This window comes from Lagenorhynchus albirostris, chromosome 14 (genome assembly GCF_949774975.1).
Source record: "Lagenorhynchus albirostris chromosome 14, mLagAlb1.1, whole genome shotgun sequence".
Lineage (NCBI taxonomy): Eukaryota > Metazoa > Chordata > Mammalia > Artiodactyla > Delphinidae > Lagenorhynchus > Lagenorhynchus albirostris.
Window position 1 is genome coordinate 81,878,016 of NC_083108.1, and position 18,555 is coordinate 81,896,570.

Below are 18,555 nucleotides of genomic sequence, written 5' to 3' on the forward strand. Positions count from 1 at the left end.
TGATTACGTATAATGAATATAAGTAATTACACTTAGGGGTGGCTGCTGCTGAATTCTTAAACCAGATAATCTTTCATTCCATTTATTCTACATAGTTTTAAAACTATGATTAACATTTACAACAAAATCTACTGCTCTCTAAAGAATTTAATAATAATGTTTTACACATTTCTACAAAGTGTTACCAATTCTAGCCTTGGAAAAGTCTATCTTGGGCATTATTCCATGAAACAAAACTTATTTATAAGTATTCTTTTAACTGTTAAATTTTTATGTCACAATTTAACCTATGGACAAAAGAAAGAACCACTTGACCTGAACAACCAATATAAGTCAATGTAGCACAGCTAAATGCGATAAGGTATTAAACGGAAGCCTTACTTTATAATTAGAAATATTTCAAAGTGGGTTTAGGCTTTACAAAATGATGACAATTCTGTATAAGTTACTTAAAAGATCAGAATTAGTAACAATATCAATAATTTTGGAATTCTCATTTTTATGAACAAAGACAATATTTTAGTTCACATTTAAAGTATAAATTAGAATGTCTAATCACTAATATATTGTTAAAACATACCTCTGATCATTTTTCACATTTGTTCTATATTGTTCCCTAATTAATATCCTTGACCACTTTATTCTAGCAATAACTTAAGTATCATGCTCTTTAGGATATACATTTCTAATAATTTAGAGTTTAGTAGAGGCATATCTATAAATAGAATTATTTTGTTAATTCCAGAAATGAAACAAAACTAGATACCTCACAGTTTTTCCAAAGTTCCGAATCAGTCTTTCCACTGTTGTGTAGCTCTTGCATTAAAGAGGTTAGGACTTCAACTGTACCTTGAATTACAGATGGTCTGGTCTTCCCTGAGAAAGAGGATACCCCATTTGTACTAAGGTGGGGACTACTTCTGTTGAAACATAAATAATTCAAATGGTTTTCTTCATTCTACCAAAGTGTTGAATAATTCAGCAGCTCAAGATTTAGCAGAGCAGTACAAAACTACTGATATTTAATCCTTCTTAATGGCACCTCATTTGCTGAAAATCTGATCACAAGTTTGTCCACGAAGGGAAAACAGCAGTGAAAAGACAGGCAGCACTTAATTGTATTTTTAAGAACACAACAGAAAAACCTTCTTCAGAAGTGAGAGAACACTCCAGAGTACAGCAGAAAATAAAAGTTTCTGCTAAACAATAAGAAAAATTCTAAGCTACTCCGATCTAAATTATTCCAGAGGATTATTTCACCTCACTTTAAGAACAGACCTTTATTGTTATGGAGATTCTTTCTCCATTGCCCAGAATTACAGTCAAGTCTTGTTAACTGGATCCCCCTAATTTGGTGTGATAAGGTGATGCTTATCTTTGCACTGTCTTTGAATAAAAGTAGTGCCAACCAAATTAGCAGCAAATATTCAGGACTTATTTAGCCTATCCAGTGTGTAAAATAGCACTGATTCTTTCCAGGAGGACTGCTTTTCCGAATCTGAGATGAGTTTATTTCAGATTTGTTTTATAAACCCACAAGGCATAATTAGGGACATTAAAATTTATTTAAATTCTAACCGTTGAAAGGTCACTTTATTTATTGATACTCTGCTTTGTTTCACAAACCATTTGCAAAAAAGAGGACCTAATGAAAATAACAGTAAAATAATAAAGGGGATCAGAGAAAATATTAATAAAAAATTCAAGGGAAAGAACATAATATGTTGTCCATTAAGTGTTAGATATACAATTATAGTTGTGTAATAATCAAGTTTAAATTTGGCCAATTTAACTGCCAGTCACAATGAAAAGGGAGACGCTTCAGTTACATAATTTTCATTAGAAAGGCACATTCAAGTTCCTCCAAGTAAATCAGACACTATGTTCTAAAAGGGGTTTCTTCCAGAAGTGGGTTTCAAAGGGGCTGTCAAATGATACAGGAAACAAAAAGCGTGGCCAGCATTCAGGAAGTGGGTATAGATTACGATGGCCAACATTTCTGGACCTTATCCCGTGCTTTTTTTTTTCCCTTTCCTCCCTATTTTAATTTATGCTTTCTCCTCTTCTTTTATGTATTCTTGTAAGCTGCCTTAAATTCCTCCTGAGGCCAAAGAATGAACAAATTTTTTAAGGAATTAATTTATTTAAAATACACAATTTCTTCAAGACCTATTACTGTGTGTAAATTTGCTCCTTTACCAGTAGGCCCCAGACTGCTGTGCTTTTGTTTTATTGTACCTGCTTTTTATAGGTGATCTCCTCTCCAGTGGTCCCTGCCTCTTTGCTGTTTTTAACTTACTGTAATTTAGAAACCAAATAATCAACTTGCCAGACTATGTACAAAATGAGAGTAAACAGGCCCTGATTAAAAACAAACCAAACATGGGATAGTTTAAAAAGAAAATGCATAAAATGCATTGTTTGATAGCATCTACTTTGTCAACTCAGAGCCTGCTTTTTTGCTTACTTCCTAGTATTCAACTTTAATTGCTACTTTCCAGACTGGTGAGGTATTTCTGCAATATGAAACATTATTTGTCCTCTTAACTTCAAAATGGAGAAACAATATTTAGACAACTAAATTTTAAAGATATACTTGTAATTTACCGAAAACAAAAAAAGTGTAAAGAAAACTCCAACTAGCAAAACAAATTCTTTTTCACAATGTTCCCCATGCAAAAATACATCTCTGGGAGAAATGAAAAACATGAAAGGATTGAAACTATTCTTAACCCAAACAACTGTCCTTAAACAGTTCCTGATCATAGTTTTGGGGTTTTTTAAATGCAAATCAGTAACTATGACACTATTTGGATAAACTGGCAAACTATGCAAATAAAGTTATTTTGATTTGTCATTACATCAAAAAAAAATCTATCCCATTCTTACCTATTATTACTTAAGTTCAGTCCAAGAGAATGGGGAGAATTTTTTATATCAGATTCTATAGAAGATGAAGCTTTTTGTAAGGGTTTCCCCAAGTCAAAATCTTCCATAGCGTACAGAAATTGTTACACTCTCTCACTGGAAAATGTAGGCTCTTGCACTGTTTGAAGAAACTGAATCTGAGTCATCTTCAGATGCTTCATCGTCTAAAGGCATTTTCAGCTGCTGACATTCAGACTGTGAAATGTCTGAAGGTTCCAGGAGAGTCTGAAAATGAATGAAGAACAAAAACTATTATAAAAAGCCATTAAACCTAGCAACTGTCTTTTCAAGACTGTGGAAACCTTAATCCTTTTATACAAATCTACATTAAGGATAGCAACATTATTCATAATAAGCCAAAATTCAGAAACAACCCAAATGTCCATCAACTGATGAATGGATAAATAAATGTTGTGTATCTGTATAATGGAATATTTTTCAGTCATAGAAAAGAACAAAGCACTGATTTATGCTACAATGTGGATAAACATTTAAAACATTATGGCAAAGGGAATTCCCTGGCAGTCCAGTGGTTAGGTCAATAAAAAATCTACAAATCTTCTGATTTGCAGAAGTAGTAGTACCTTTTCAGGTAATATTTCACAATTTTATGTGCTTAATAATCAAGGTTCCAGACACAATTCTACTGTGTAACAACTGGAATACTTATTGATATGTGCCTTGTTCATTCCTTTAATAAATTCTACCAAGTATCCATGCTTGTTGATTTATACAGTGAATAGATGAATGGGAACTACTTGGTATCTATATTGAATCTGGTACTGAAAACAGCCAATTAAACTGTTAACAGTGGTTGTTTCCCCACTGGCTGGAAGGTGGGAGTGGAAGGAGTGCACTATATACTGTATACGTAGAGTACTTTTGTACTCTGTGCATGTTATCACTTCTTAAAAAATAAACTATTTGCCAGGTCCACTAAAATTTAACTGAAGCTAGATGTACAGAGGTAAACTGGCTATAACAAGTCAAACAGCATGCCTCTTCTTAAGGAATTCATGTCCTTAAAAAAAACCAGGAGTAAGTGGGTGGGGGAGGGGGAAGAATAGAGAAAACATATGCTGCTTACAAGATGGAAATTTCAGGGGGTGCAATAGAGGAAAATTACCTATTATTCTGGTTCCTCTAGGTTCCCACTTTCTAGGGCCTGGTTTTACAAAGCACAACCTTGAGAGCATCAGCTCACAAAGGAACCATTTCCTTCAGGGACAGGTGTGAAGGCCAAGGGTAACCGGACCTAGCTAAACGGATTTCTCCCCAGTGACTCAGCCCATCACCAACGATAAATGGGGTATTGAAAAAGTCAGGGGCTGCACCTTCCATCTGGCAACGAAAATACCTGGATTCAAATCACCTTGCTCTTCCAGCAGGAAAACACAAGCTCTCCAGGGACGCGGATCGGCCTGCAACCCCATCTATAATTTCCCCCGTTGAGTTAATCCGGATGCAGTAGATCCAGATGGATCTTGAAATGCGATGATGCTTTCCCAGCAGAGCGTGAGGGTGGGGAGGAATGGGTGGGAGAGTGGGGGATGAATTAAAATTTAAAAAAAAGATATACAATGCAAAATTTTAAGAACCTGATGGAGAATGCGTATAAGAACAGAGACTTTTATATCTCCCATCAACAAAATATGACGCTTTTGATGGCCCCAGCTCCTAGCAGAAAAAGGGAGTTAGGGGGTAGAGGAACGACTGATGGGGGTCTGCTGAGAATATAAAAGTTAACCAGGCGTTTTGCTTTGGTGGGAGCCTGAGAGGGGGAAAGAAGGCATGATTTCAGGTTTTGAGGCCAGATCCTGACGTTCTCGCGCTCACAGCCAGACCGCAGCTGCTGGCGGCGGCTCTCGGGTTAAAGTATGAAGGCGAGGAGAACCCACGCAGTTGCCTAAATTGTAGGCAGCAGGGAAGCTGTAGTTAAAACCACCGGTCCAACAACTACAATCGTGATTCTCAAAGTTAAGCCCAGGAAGCTGGTCAAAAAAAAAGAGACAGAAATCCCTCAAGCCCCCCGCCCCTCGGGAAGAGGCGCTCAGCGATTGGGCCGCGCGGGTGTCACTCAAGGGCAGAGTCTAGAAAAGGTGCACTGCCGCGAGCAAAGCCCCCACACGGCCGCGCGTTCCACTGAGGTTGCGTCGAGGGAGTGTTGTCTTTCCCCCGCCCTAACACATCAGCACACTCAGGGGGCCGCTAACTTGGTGTCTTCGAGTCGCGTCCCCTGTTTCCCGCGACCGGCAGCTCCCCGCAGGCCGGCAGCTCCCCGCAGGCTGGCGGCCGCTTACCTGGCCGCCGTTCACACTGGCGATGTCAGTGTCGGGCGAGCGCCTCTCGCGACCGTTAAACTCGAGGGAGCGTGCGCGCGCCCGGCGTCTCGGTTGCGATTGGATGATCGGAAGGGGGCAGAGACGGCCGAGCCGCGGCGGGCGCGTCCACTTCCCCGTCCTGCCCCCAGCTCTCACCAAAGAGGGAGGTGCGACGCCCGCGGAAGCTGGGGGGAGGGGGGCGGGGCTGCAGTCAAGTCCTCTCGTCTGATTGGCTCTCTGGGAACCCACGGCAGCTACGCGGGAAAGAAGCCTCAGCTTCCCGCATGCGCAGTTAGTAAGACGGGGGCTCGGGTTTGTGAGGGGGGGGCTGCGGCAGGAGTACGGCGCGTGCGCAGGCGCGGGAGTGCGTTTGCGTTCCCGCTCCTGCGGCCATTCCGGTTCACCCAGAACGTTGGGGGCGGGAGCCCAGTCCTGAGGTCAGGTAAGTGTCTGCGGAGAAGCCCGACACCCACACGGTTGCCCACGATTGTTAGAGGTTCCGGAGAGAGGACTGGGAGCTGGGACCCGGGAATTTCCCCGTTTGCGACCCTGAGTCGCGCAGCCCATTGACCTGAGGCCCCGCTGGTGGTGAGGTGAAGCCGGCCCGGACACCCGAGCTAAGTTTACCCTGGAATGGGTTTACCCTAGGCTGGTGGGGGTCGGCACTGGGGCTCTTCAAGGACTTGGAGGGGCGGGCGAGGAGGACCCACCCTTGTGGAGAAAACAGTTCCACCGAGGCCCGAGGACAAATGGAACGATGCTCGTTGACTTGTTCGGCGGAGCCTTGGGGAGCTGTTAGCACGCAGCTGGGCCTGTTACAGGCATCGTGGGTGTTTTCCTCTTGCCCAGCCTTTCGAAGGACCAGAGAAAACCCTTTCCGTGGGCCCCCAGGCCATCTCACACGCACTGGTCAGTTCGCCTTTCTCAGACGAAAGGTTCTTACCCTTTAAGGTACTTCGAGCTCTTAGATTTTCCTCCGAGTGTCCGGAGCCCACGATAAAGGGACTTCGCCAGCCTTGTCCTTAGGTGTGCCGGAGAAGCCAGGACGGAGCAGATGTTATTTGCCCTTGGAAAAACAAATCTGCCAAGAGGCATTCCATCTGATTTGAGCCTCCTAAGAATACCTGACAATTTTGTCTCAACAGTAGAAATTCAGTCTCTCCAAAACCCCATCCGTCTATGGGAGAGTTCAAGCTTAAGTAAATCGAACCCTCCTCCCAATTGTGTTAATCCACCCATCAATATTGTGCTTGTGTTAAAACCCAACCAAAATCAAATCATTTTTAAGCATACGGCTGTTTTCAGCAACCATGTATCTTTCAAGTCCACCCAAAAACAAAAAGAAAACAAAAAGCAGTTTTACCACTAATTTCAGTTGGTTGCAAAATCTGTTACTTGAGATCCTCACACTAGGATGGGAAAGTGGATTCCTGAGATGGCTCCAGGCAAAGGGAGGTGTGTTTCCTTGCAAGAAAAATGTTAACCCCAAAACCGAGTACTGGAGATTAGTTCCCAACCATGCAAGAGGCAGGAGATCATTGCTTTTTGCTACAAAATCTGATGGACTTTGTTTAGTTTGAGTGTGTTTTTGTTTTTGGCAGTGTCATCTTTAGGTAACTTTCAAAAAAAAATCTATTAATGTTTTAATAAGCCAACATGTTCAGAAGCTAGTATTCTAATTGAGTTATCTTGTTAACCAACTGATACAAAATATTCTGGTAAGGTTATTCACACCTTACTTCTTAATTTAGGTTAAGCTCTTTGGTAGCGTCTTAATTTTTACAAATTCAGAATGGAAACTGCTTTTGACTAACTGGTCTAGAGAGAAGCTTTATAAAAACAGAGAGGAGGTTTTTTAAGTCCATAGAAATTATTTCTGAATATAGAAAACAGAAGTAGAAGGTGTCAGAAATTCAAGTATATATTAAGTGTAGGAACTATTCATCTTAATTTAACCCCCCCTCCTCATACTGGAGATTTTGCATTACTTGTATACAAGCTAACACCACTATTTTATGCCCTTATAAGGGTGCACAGCAAAGGAAACCATAAATAAGACAAAAAGACAACCCTCAGAATGGGAGAAAATATTTGCAAATGAAACAACAGACAAAGGATTAATCTCCAAAATATACAAACAGCTCATGGAGCTCGGTATCAAAAAAAACTACTATATGATTTTACTATAACATCTTTGTATTGCTCAAGTATTCCTCTTTTGCCACAATGAGCTTTTGAGTGGAGATCTTTCATTCTGATTGGGATAAGATTAGGCTGTTCAGTAGTAGTGGCCGCTTATGGCTTGAGGCATTTAATGTTTGTTAACCAGGATGTTACTCTGTGTCATTTATTTTTATATACAAAACAGCTTGTCATTGGTGGGGGTTGGAGGAGGGACGTCCTCCACAGCAAAAATCAGGAACTCTAAAACTTTATAGTTTAACCATTGAAGATGAAAAGGAATAATCAGGTGTACATTTAAACGTGACTTTTTTCATCTTTTCTGTCCTTCATGATTTTTTTTACTATATCAGATAATTACTAAAGATCTCTATGTTTAAACCAGGACTTGCTGTGATGAAGGTAGTTTTTACCTTTCAATTTGAACCTTCTGGGAAGTCACACTGTATTCTTGGCATCATAATTCTCTCTTTGGCACCTGATTTCATAGACCACAATTATGACCTCACCAAACAGCATATCTTCGGTAATTTCATGGTTTCCAAGTATTTCTTAAATTGGACCATGCCAAGTAAAATTGTTTGCAGGTCATTTTCTAGATACCTTTTCACTGAGCTTCGAAAACAAAAGTCCATGAAATAATCCGTTTGCAGAGTGGGCTTGTGGAGTGTTAGCCAGAGGTTCCTGAGCTTTGTGATGTAGGGATCCTAAGCACCTTACGTTTGTGGTGACGTGTACGATTTTTTTCTCTCCCTCGGTGGTATTACCTCTGTTTTACAGATGTGGAAACGTGGCCAGAGTTGCACAGTGAGTAAATCGTGGAGGCAAGGCATTGACGCAGGTCACTCTGACTACAAAGCAGTATGGCCTTTCAGGGACAAAAAAGTGAGAGGGGGAGTCAAGAAGAGACCGCTGAGGAAAATGAGCTAACGCTTTCTAAGGAGTTGGGGGAAGAACAAATCTGGAGATGTTACGAAAGGTAAAGAAACAAGCAGCAGGAAGGACAAATTTAGTTTAAAAAAATGGACTACCTAATGTTCTTCCAAAATAAGTCTTCCTGAAATATTCCACATAGTATACATCCCTTCTTTTCTTTATTTGTATGAAATATTCACTACGATAACATATTTGAACGTGCTTTGAAAACCTAAGTCCTAAACAAATACAAAGCATCATTAATGGTAACAGGGTCTTTGAGACTTTTAGAGGAAAATGTGGAGTGTAGTTATTGCTGCTAGTTATCGCTGCTTTTTTAATGTGTTTGTCCTGTTTTAATAGTGTAGTTGATAAATTACGAAGTTCCTGTTAGGTGCCATAAATAGAAGAAGATGACAGTGGTGCACCCAAATAGGACTGGTGTAATTGTGGATTTGAAGTTTTCTGTGAAAAAAAAAAAACTGAACGGGATGTTGGTATTGTATGAATTGAAAGCTTTTCTTTTTATCTACTTCTTTAGTGTCTCTTGAGCTGTGCAGCAGTAAGCCTATTAAATTTGGACCGAACTCAGAGTAGTTTCCTTTTCCTCTTGTCCTCCCGAATCAAGGATAGCAGCTCTGTTGTCCTTTCCTGCTCAGTCCATTGTGATTTTCTTATTTGGGAAATAATTCTCTGGAAACACTTACTGTGGCTGAAAGGTGCTCTATCTTGAGTGTAGAGCCCCCAGCCTAGGAAATGACAGGGTCTATTTCAAGCCTGAGCCAAAGTTCCCAGGGGTTCTGTTTGGGGAGGTGTTCAGCCCTCATAAGGATTTCAGGCAACTAGAACAGGAGGATGAGCTAGATGAGAAAAGGAGAGAAAGGCTGCTTTATCTGTACTCCCATTCGGCAGGGAGCACCAAAACACACTTCTGAAACAGAGATTATCATTAAGCATTTCACGGAAAACCATCCTCTCACTTAGCTTCTGGAGCCATCAGCTGGCCATTTTGTCTTTTTAAAGCTCACTGTGTTTGTCCTTCACCGTTGATTAGGTCATTGTTTTTGAGACCTATTTTATCTCCTTATTCAGGAGGGGGAAGCAAGACCATGACTAAGGTAATCAGCACTCCTGAATTCTGGTCTCAACTTTTTAAACATTATAAACATAAGAAACAATAGCTCTTAAAAGTGTCTGTCCTAGCAGTTGGAAGAACTTGCTAATTCCTGTGTCCTTTGCTTCTCAAACTTCAATGTGCCTCTGAATCACTTGAGGATCTTATTAAAACACAGGTTCTCTGGGACTTCCCTGGCGGTCCAGTGGTTAGGCCTCTGTGCTTTCACTGCTGTGGGCCCGGGTTCGATCCCTTGTTGGGGAACTGAGATCCAGCAAGCTGTGTGGCACAGCCAAAAAAAAAAGAAAAAAAACACACAGGTTCTCATTTAGAAGGTCCTGAGATTCTTCATTCCTAACAAGCTCCCAGGGGGTGCTCTGGCTGCTGCTCTGTGGGCCACACGCTGATAGCAAGATTCTAGAGCTACCTCATCCACTACAGTAGCCGCGAGCACATGTGGCTAGTCCAGACTGACATGTGCTGTAAGCGTGGCCACACTTCAGATTTTGCAGACCTCATATAAAAAAATCTAAATCATTTTTTATATTGATTATATGTTGAAGTAATAATATTTGGGATATATTGGATTAAATAAAGTATATTGAAATTCATCAGTTGCTTTTTACTATTTTTAATGTGACTATAAGAAAATTTAGAATTTCACATGTGGCTTGCACTATATTTCTGTTGGACAGTGCTGTTCTAGAACATTAATGCAGGGGACTTCCCTAGCGGTCCAGTGATTGAGACTTAACCTTCCAATGCAGGGGATGCGGGTTCAATCCCAGGTCAGGGAGCTAAGATCCGACATGCCTCCTGCTAAAAAAATAAAACATAAAACAAGCAGTATTGTAACAAATTCCCTCCCAGGTCAGGGAGCTAAGATCCCACATGCCTCCTGCTAAAAAAATAAAACATAAAACAAGCAGTATTGTAACAAATTCAATAAAGACTTAGAAAAAGCCAGCTTTAAAAAAAATAATAATGCAATAGAAGCAACGTTTTTGATGTTCTTTTTTCAGATGACCCAGCTTCTCAATCCCCTTGTGACCATTTCACCTGTTCTTTTCGCTCAATTCGATATTCATTTGTCTTCTCTTCCTCTCCCGCCTGTTCTCTCCTTTACACCTTCTCCATCTCCAGCGTTGCCATCATGATCGTGGGGCCTTCATTCAGCAGTCAGACGATCTTAAGGGCCAGGACTGCAGGCAGCAACCACCTCACCTGGGGGCTGGTTAGAAATGTGGAGTCTCAGGCCGCACCCCAGCCCTGATGAGCCGTAGCCTGTTTAACAGGATCCCTAGGGAAATGGTGCATCAAGGTTGGAGCCGCAAGAGCTTTAACAGTCTTTTTTCCTAAAGCACTCCATTTCAGCGCATCGCCACATCTGTTCTTTCGGTTAGTTTAGATGACATTTCTGCAAGGTTGGTACACCATGAAAGTTGTGGCTAAGAGACACTAGTACTCTGCCTTTCTAAAAAATACTTAAACAGTGAATTTTAGGCAAATGGTATCCAGAGGTGGGTCCAGAGTTGAAATCCTATGTCTTCCAGATTCAGATATCCTCTCTCTGTCTCAGAGACACAAAGGCAGTAGCATCCCCTTACCGCTCTCCAGAGCATTTCAGCTGTTGGTGAAACAAGCCTCAGCTCACTGCATCTTGTTTAAATATGTGATTGTTTGCTCTGGTCACTGGCCACAATGCAGAGCTGAGCATGCCACCCATGAGCTAGGTGTCAGTCTTGGTTTGGGCTGACTGTGGAAGCCAGAGGAGGAACTGTGTACCAGCTGGATCCAGTCAGGAAGAAAGGTGCCTAATAGGATGCAGCTTCCAAGTCCCAATAACCAGCCTTCTGGTGACTTGGGAGCATAGTGAAGCCTGAGAACCACTGCTCTGTGGCGTGTCATCCATTCCACGCTCTGGCATGTTATCTTACTTACAGATGTCTTAATTTCTCTTTTATGCTACAGGCTCATTGGACCCATCGAGGCCCACTCATGGCACATAGTAGATGTGGAAAATATTCATTGAACAAATTAACATTGCCTGTTTTAAAGGCGTCAGCCCTGTTATCTCTTAACTTGACCAAGTGAGAGAGAGCGTGGCTTTAACCTAAATTGCAGCCAGCTGTTTAGTGCAGACGCCACCCTCCAAGGAAGAGCAGAGCCGAGGGGAGTTGGGGTGGAGAGCCGGCCGGGCCGACGCTCGCACTCATGGGAGGGAACAAGGGCGCGCTATCGTGACCGCTGGTTTCCCCTTACGCACACCGCTTGTGACCATTTTTCTCTTTAATGTCACGATGCGCTCTAATTTGAGCTGCTTTTATTGTTCCCCGAAGACTTTGGGTTGCTCTGTGGGTATCACAAAAACTGAAATCCAATCCGTATTCTTCTCTGGGCTTTGGGGAAGTGGAACCATGGGTGTGTTTGTCATTTTTAGCCACCATTGGAGTAGAGCCAGAGCTCCAGGAGATACTAAAAGTATTTGGAATCATCCTATTGGCTGTTGGAATTAGCTGTTAAACAAAGCAGCCAGTAACTGAACACTGGGGACCTTCTCGAACTCCAGTTGGGTGGGAGACCTTCCTGTGTGTGTCAGCTCTGAACTAGGACAGAAAGGTAGATTTGAAACACAGTGGGCTGGTGACAAAGCAGCTGAGAAAAGCGCTGTCCTCTCCGCCTTTTGTCTGGGAGTTTCACCCTGTCTCAGACCTGCTTCCTTTCTTTGTCGCTGCACTGTATTCCACTACCATCCTGCCTGGTCAGATTTACTAACGGAAGAGAAGCCCCAAGAGAGGTACTGGCCTCCTGTTCCATGAACCTAATACAGGGACTAGACACTGTCTGATACACAAAGGAATTCTGTTCTGTGGACTGAAAGCAGAAATAAGGGGAGGGAAATTTTGGACATCAACTTAGTCTCATTCATTTAATCATTATAGGGGAGTGGATTCTTTGTTGTAGAGATTTCAGAGAATGTGCCTGGGTTTATCCTTATCTTTTCCTGAGGATACTTCTGACATATTTCACACACAGTAAACAGAAGCCGTTTTCAAAGCACCACTTTCACTGGCATACTCTGTTTCAAAATATCTCCCTTGGTAGCCACAGAGCACATTACGAACTGACACCACCTTAATTATCATCCACCGGGACTGATAGGACCTGCTCAGAACATGCTGAATATCGTGCTTTTCACAAAGAAGATGTGTCAGTCATAGGATTGAGAACTAGCATGGCCTAAAGCTTGAAGAGTATATTTCATTATATTTATTTTCCATAGAAATAGTAGAGAGAGAGATGAAGAATACTGTATTCAATGACCAGTGTCATCTGTACTGATAACTGAGAAAGGCACTTGGATTTCAAATAGCAAAATGCACATATTTACAAGGAAGCAATGCCTGCTAGCCTGTTTCTGCATTAAGCTTATCTAGCGATCAGCGTTGGGCCCAGTGGGTGTTAGCCGTCAGAACTGCTGGTGGGTGAAAGGTAAATGAGCCGAGAGAAACCTAGTGAAATAATTTGGTGGATGGTACGTTACTTTTGGCTGAGGAAGTTGCCTTAGGTACACTCCAGTTCCTACCTGTGTTAGAGCTAGAATTTACAAGGTTTCAAGTGGTGAAAGAAGCTGTTTAGAGCCTCACAGGAAGCACTTGTTAAAAAGAGCAATATATCTGTTTTTAGTGCCTACATAATCCTTGATCAAGAAGTATTATTATGCGAGTGGCACATTTGTAGTTCCCCAAATCTGCCTGGGTGACAGGGTTTTTTGGGGGTTTTTTTAAGGTTTTTTTTTTTTTAATTCATTTTTGGCTGTGTTGGGTCTTCGTTGCTGCGCACAGGCTTTCTCTAGTTGTGGTGAGCGGAGGCTACTCTTCATTGCAGTGCGTGGGCTTCTCATTGTGATGGCTTCTCTTGTGGAGCACGGGCTCTAGGCGCGCAGGCTTCAGTAGTTGTGGTACACAGGCTCAGTAGTTGTGGTTCATGGGCTCTAGAGCGCAGGCTCAGTAGTTGTGGCGCACAGGCTTAGTTGCTCCGCGGCATGTGGGATCTTCCTGGACCAGGGCTCGAACCCATGTCCCCTGCATTGGCAGGCGGATTCCCAACCACTGTGCCACCAGGAAAGTCCTGGTGACAGGGATCTTGCTATAAACCAGTCTCATGCCTTCAGAGGTATCAGCAAAGCCCTTTCCAGAACACTGTTTTCTCTGACTTTAAGCCCGTGTGGGTTGCATGGAGAGGGCTTATTCCTCCCATTTTCCAGATGAGAAAATGGGCGAAGGTTGTGACTCCCCCGCCCCGACCCCATTCACATGGGGAATATGTAGATCTCTGAAAAGAGGTGATACCTTTCAGATCCTCTGCCCTCCTCCCCTCGAAAAAAAGCAAAGGCCTGTGATTCACCATACCCTCATGGCTATTATTCTCTATACTATTCGTCAACTAAGACATTTCAGCCTTAGGCTCCTCTCGAGTAGTTATTGAAATCTCTTGTTCAGCGCCTCTCGCTTTCTTCTTGAATATCTTCTCCGACTAGACTGTGAGCTCCAGGAAGATAGCGTCTTGCCCTCTTTGACCTCACGTCACTCCCTGTACCTCACCTCATACTTTGAACGTAACAGGCACCTTAATAAAAATCAGTTGGCTTGGTGGTTCTAAGGATGAGTACCGGTTGGATCATGTGATTGGCAGTGCTTCTGAGGGAACAGATGTTCCTATTCAAATCCATGAAACTGGAAACATGAAAAAACAACAATCATGACATTGATTGATAGTGATATTTACTGTGTCAGACTGTTTAAGCTTAAGCTATAAAATAGACTATCACGTTCTGTCGTCTTTCCATTTTGATTTCAAAGGTTCTCACACACTTAAATAATGTCCCTTGACTCAGATCCTAATTCTTGTGTGATGTACTATGTAATATTTCCTTATCAAATTACAGCCCTGTTCTTTTGAATTTTACACTCAAAGCTTCCCCTTCCTGAGAAAACACCACTTCTGGGTGCTTTGAAGACATTTTTTGGTCTGTTATAAGAAAATATTTATCAGTTGGCAAGGCATGTAGTGCTGAGAACACGGTAGACAATGCAGGGCCGGAGCGAGGTGTGTGTTGCTGAGTATCCTGTCTGCACTAATTTCCTAAATCCCCTGCCTGCCAGATGGGTGGTCATCGTCTGAACTGGTTCATAAAAGGTGATTTTAGAACCTGCGGTATAATCTTGAGCACAAACAAGGCTGAAGGGCTGTCTTTTCTGTCTTATTCAGGTCCTGAGCAGGCAGAGCCACGCGCTATGAGCACCTCGGGTCTGTTCCGTTTTCCTACCCCACTGACCAGAGTGTGCATGGTGCCCTGGGGACTCCGGCTCTGCGAGAAGCCGGAACTCTTATCCCCTGGAACAGCGGTCACTCCAGTCCAGGCGGCAGGCAAGAAGGACCACCCTGCTCTGCTCTCCCTGGATGAGAGTGAACTTGAAGAGCAGTTTGTAAAAGGACACGGGCCAGGGGGCCAGGCAACCAACAAAACAAGCAACTGCGTGGTGCTCAGGCACGTCCCCTCAGGCATTGTGGTCAAGGTAGAGGAAGGAGGCCGTGGGGGTCCCCGGGTTTCTCCTGAGTGAAAACTTGTTCTCACCATGACCCCGGCAGTAGAGGGACAGCAGGTCTCGTGCCCGGTCCCGAGCGTTTCTCCCAGGCAGAACCTCTGCACAGCGTCAGGAGCCTCCTTCCAGGATCCTTTGCAGTTGCGCTTTTACTGCTGCTGTCCTTGAACTTGGCAGGCCACGGTTCTGGTCGAGCCACTGGGCTGCAGGGTGGCTGCAGAAAGCTCTGCGGCACTGCCGTGGGCTCCAGCCCCCAAGCAGCACGCGGGCCCAGGTTGTCCGCCAGTGGGCTCAGCCCTTAGCCTCCTGGCTGATCGCTCAGATGGTCACATTTTCCATGTCCCTCCGTCCCCTCTTTAGTAAATGTCAGTGACACCTACCCTTCTGGAGAAGAACTGAGTGAGGTAACGTTGGCGACCCAATTTCAGCCCTCAGAGGAAAAATGCCAGGTACAGCTGCCTGTAGGAGGCTTTCTTCTGAATATAAAAAACCAACCTCTGATCAAAATATCACCAGCTGTCAATACATTTTGAACCTCTAGGAAATGGTGCAGCGCTTTTCTCCTGTCTCCTGGTTTGGTAGCGGCCCACCACCTCTGTGGAACTGCCAGTCCATTCCGTATCCCCAGGGCCCTGAAGGCGGCACAAGCCTTGAGGCACAGCAGAGAGAGCAGAGGCGGGCTTTCGCACATCAGCGGTACCTTTCGCAAGTACTTGCATATCACGTGAGCTTGCGGCCCGGCCCTGTTCTGAGCCACTTCACATTCGAGTTAACTCTTAATCGTCACAAGCCTACACTCATGATGTGGAATCAGGCACAGGGAGGCTCCTGCGCCTGCAGGAGAGTCAGCCCAGACCGAACCCAGAGTCTGTTCCTGACAGCTGTTCTTCGCTGCCACGTTTTTGAGCCAAGAGCGTATTAGTGAAAATCTCAATCATTTTTCTTTTCCTCCTTGAAAAAAGTGACATTCGTGAGCAACAAATAAAATTCTGAAACCTATTTTATATAGCTTACTCCACATTTGCTTTTGGTACTATTCTTTCATCCTAATTTCACAGGATTTCTTTTATCAACTTGCTTTGCAAGGCACTCACCAGTGATAACAGAGATATTATGTAATGAATATTATGGCTGACGAATAATAAAGAGGCTATTTTCCTCCTTCAGAGAGAAGTTTACATTTATAAATGGGGCACACAAAGGGCTCGCTTAGACATACTGGTTGATGTTTTCAAAATTATTTGGGAACTTTATTTGAAGGCTACTGTTACTTCTAAACAAAACAACACTCCTAATATTGGAATAGTCACAGTGAAAGCCACATAATACAGCTGGGGTGTGGGACTGGGTGGGGGCCAAGCAGAGGCAGGAAAGGGTATGGCCTTCGTCCTGTCACTGACCTACTGGGACTCCTGACAAGTGGCTTTCCTTCTGCGGGCCTGACCCCTCTATAAAGGGACTAGGTTGAATGTAATGATTCCTGAGGTCCTGCCCAGAACACACTGGCTTTCACATTATGAAATATTATCTCTTACAGTGCCACCAGACTAGATCCGTCGATCAAAACAGAAAGCTAGCTCGGAGAATCCTGCAAGAGAAAGTGGATGTTTTCTACAACGGTGAAAACAGTCCTGTTTACAAAGAAAAACGAGAGGCAGAGAAGAGAAAGCAAGAAAGGAAAAAAAGAGCAAAGGAGACCCTAGAGAAAAAGAAACTCCTGAAAGAACAATGGGAATCAAGTAAAAATGTGCCCAGAGAAAGGACTGCAGATTCTGACTGAAAGAACCTGCCGGATGGGACTTCGCTGTTGGCGCAGTGGTTAAGAATCTGCCTGCCGATGCAGGGGACACGGGTTCGAGCCCTGGTCTGGGAGGATCCCACATGCCACGGAGCAGCTAAGCCCGTGCACCACAACTACTGAGCCTGCGCTCTAGAGCCCGCGAGCCACAACTACTGAGCCCGCGTGCCACAACTACTGAAGCCTGCACACCTAGAGCCCATGCTCTGCAACGAGAAGCCACCGCAATGAGAAGCCCGCGCACCGCAACAAAGAGTAGCCTCCGCTCGCCACAACTAGAGAAAGTCCACGCGCAGCAACGAAGACCCAACGCAGCCAAAAATAAATAATTAATTTTTAAAAAAAGAACCTGCCGGATGCCTCCAGGGACGGCGTGAGCTCCACCACCAGCGCAGCCGTGACGGGCTCCAGAGACAGCAGAGTTTCTAAACAGCAGACAAACTGTAGTGAATAGCAGTGCATACTTTGAGAATAAAACTGTAAAAAGAAACACGAGGAAGTCATTACTGTAGAAGGACAAGGGCACTTTTTGGGGGAGGAAAGGCTGTCATTGTGACGCAGGGCTTGGAGGGGCTTCTGGGCAGCTGACAAGAGTTCTGTTTCTTGACCTGGCCGGTAGTTAGAAGTATGTCACCTTTTAAGCTATACATTTGTGTGACTGTATCTGTATCTGCACCACGAGGCTTGTGAGAACTTAGTTCCCCGACCAGGGATTGAACCTGGGCCCCGGCAGTGAGAGCGCAGAGTCCTAACCACTGGACCGCCAGGGAATTCCCCAATGAAAATATTTTCTGAAAAAAAGCATTAATGTAAGTAATGGACTTTTTATGGAAAACTATAGAATTGAGTCAAACAATAGCATTTAGTGCCTCCTTGTCATCTGCTGGAAGGTCATTGCTCAGTGATACATAGATGTCATTAAGAGAACAAAAGAAAACAAGATGGCTAAAGATTTACAAGTTAGTAAGTTACTTACCCATTTACCCCATTAGCTTAATAGACTGTGTGTTGACAAGTAACCTCTCTGATGTGGAAATACACATGTCATTCTCTGTATGCTGATTTACAAGTAGTAGGTTTATAAAAGCTGAGGTTTCAGAAACTTGGGTTTGTGAATTTGCTTGATACCATCCTTCCAGCTGGATCTGACCGTACAAACTGTTTGGGGGTTTTCAGGCATGGTTTGTTAGCACACATCCAGAAGTTTATGCATAAAACTAGTAGGGAGACAAACCGTGAGGTGAGAAGGCCACTGTCAGACCCAGGGTCGGCCTCATCCGTGAAGACCAGACTGCATGCACCCAAATAAAGTTCCCTGTGAAGAAGCCCGGGAAGGTCTTCCCACCTCGGAGTAGCCTGGTTCGGAAGTTTAGCTCTACGCAAGGCTCTCGACCTCTGGTCGCAGTGTGCGGGGCCCTTCCCAGGTCCAGCCTCCTTTTAGAAGGGAGCCAAGTGAAGCATCTGGAATGGTACACAGAAGACCGTAATAGTGGAAGGGAATTTGGGGAGCTTCAGACAAGAGGGACAGAAGCTTTAACTTCTGTCTCCCCCCTTCTTGAACCTTTTTGAATTTCCTGTCACATCCACGAAGGAGAGGCAGACAAGCCGACTGCCTAGTACCCGTTCCTCCGGCCTTTAGAGCTGTCATGGCTGGGACCTGGCCTTATGCCTGTGAAACTGACCAGGTCCCTC

General features: G+C 43.8%; 2 protein-coding genes across 12 annotated transcripts in view; one reads left to right on the plus strand and one right to left on the minus strand.

The window, feature by feature from the left end:
• Window positions 1-5,339, minus strand: part of MPHOSPH9 (M-phase phosphoprotein 9) — a 51,281-nt gene extending 45,942 nt beyond the window's left edge. For 5 of the 8 annotated variants that reach the window (XR_009534702.1, XR_009534704.1, XM_060120994.1 and 2 more), the window contains exons 1-3: window positions 4,301-5,181; window positions 2,890-3,153; window positions 767-920 (exon numbers count right to left, since the gene is read on the minus strand). Coding sequence is in view for 4 of the 8 variants with exons in the window: in XM_060120994.1 (XP_059976977.1) it covers window positions 767-920; window positions 2,890-2,996 (261 nt within the window). In the remaining 4 variants the exon portion in view is untranslated. Of the gene's footprint in view, window positions 1-766; window positions 921-2,889; window positions 3,154-4,300; window positions 5,182-5,228 lie in introns of those variants that run through there. The other 3 variants (XM_060120993.1, XM_060120997.1, XM_060120998.1) reach the window with 3 other exon arrangements.
• Window positions 5,340-5,538: 199 nt separating this feature from the next.
• MTRFR (mitochondrial translation release factor in rescue) lies at window positions 5,539-17,965 on the plus strand. Of its 4 annotated transcripts, XM_060170395.1 has the most exons (4): window positions 5,580-5,691; window positions 8,211-8,237; window positions 14,731-15,038; window positions 16,603-17,965. In XM_060170395.1, exons 3-4 carry the CDS (start codon window positions 14,757-14,759, stop codon window positions 16,843-16,845), a joined length of 525 nt encoding a protein of 174 aa, XP_060026378.1. In that variant the 5' UTR covers window positions 5,580-5,691; window positions 8,211-8,237; window positions 14,731-14,756; the 3' UTR covers window positions 16,846-17,965. The 4 variants fall into 4 exon arrangements, with proteins under 4 accessions (XP_060026377.1, XP_060026378.1, XP_060026379.1 ...); XM_060170394.1 differs by lacking the exon at window positions 8,211-8,237 and having other exon boundaries at window positions 5,539-5,691; XM_060170396.1 differs by lacking the exons at window positions 5,580-5,691; window positions 8,211-8,237 and adding an exon at window positions 5,789-5,842.
• Window positions 17,966-18,555: the final 590 nt, after the last annotated feature.

What these genes read in the sequence shown, in the direction of transcription:
- MTRFR (XM_060170393.1), top strand. Translation starts at nt 14,625, where the DNA reads ATGGGTGGTCATCGTCTGAACTGGTTCATAAAAGGTGATTTTAGAACC. An exon ending in CCTCAGGCATTGTGGTCAAG is followed by an intron (nt 15,039 to 16,602) that starts GTAGAGGAAGGA and finishes TATCTCTTACAG; the next exon opens with TGCCACCAGACTAGATCCGT.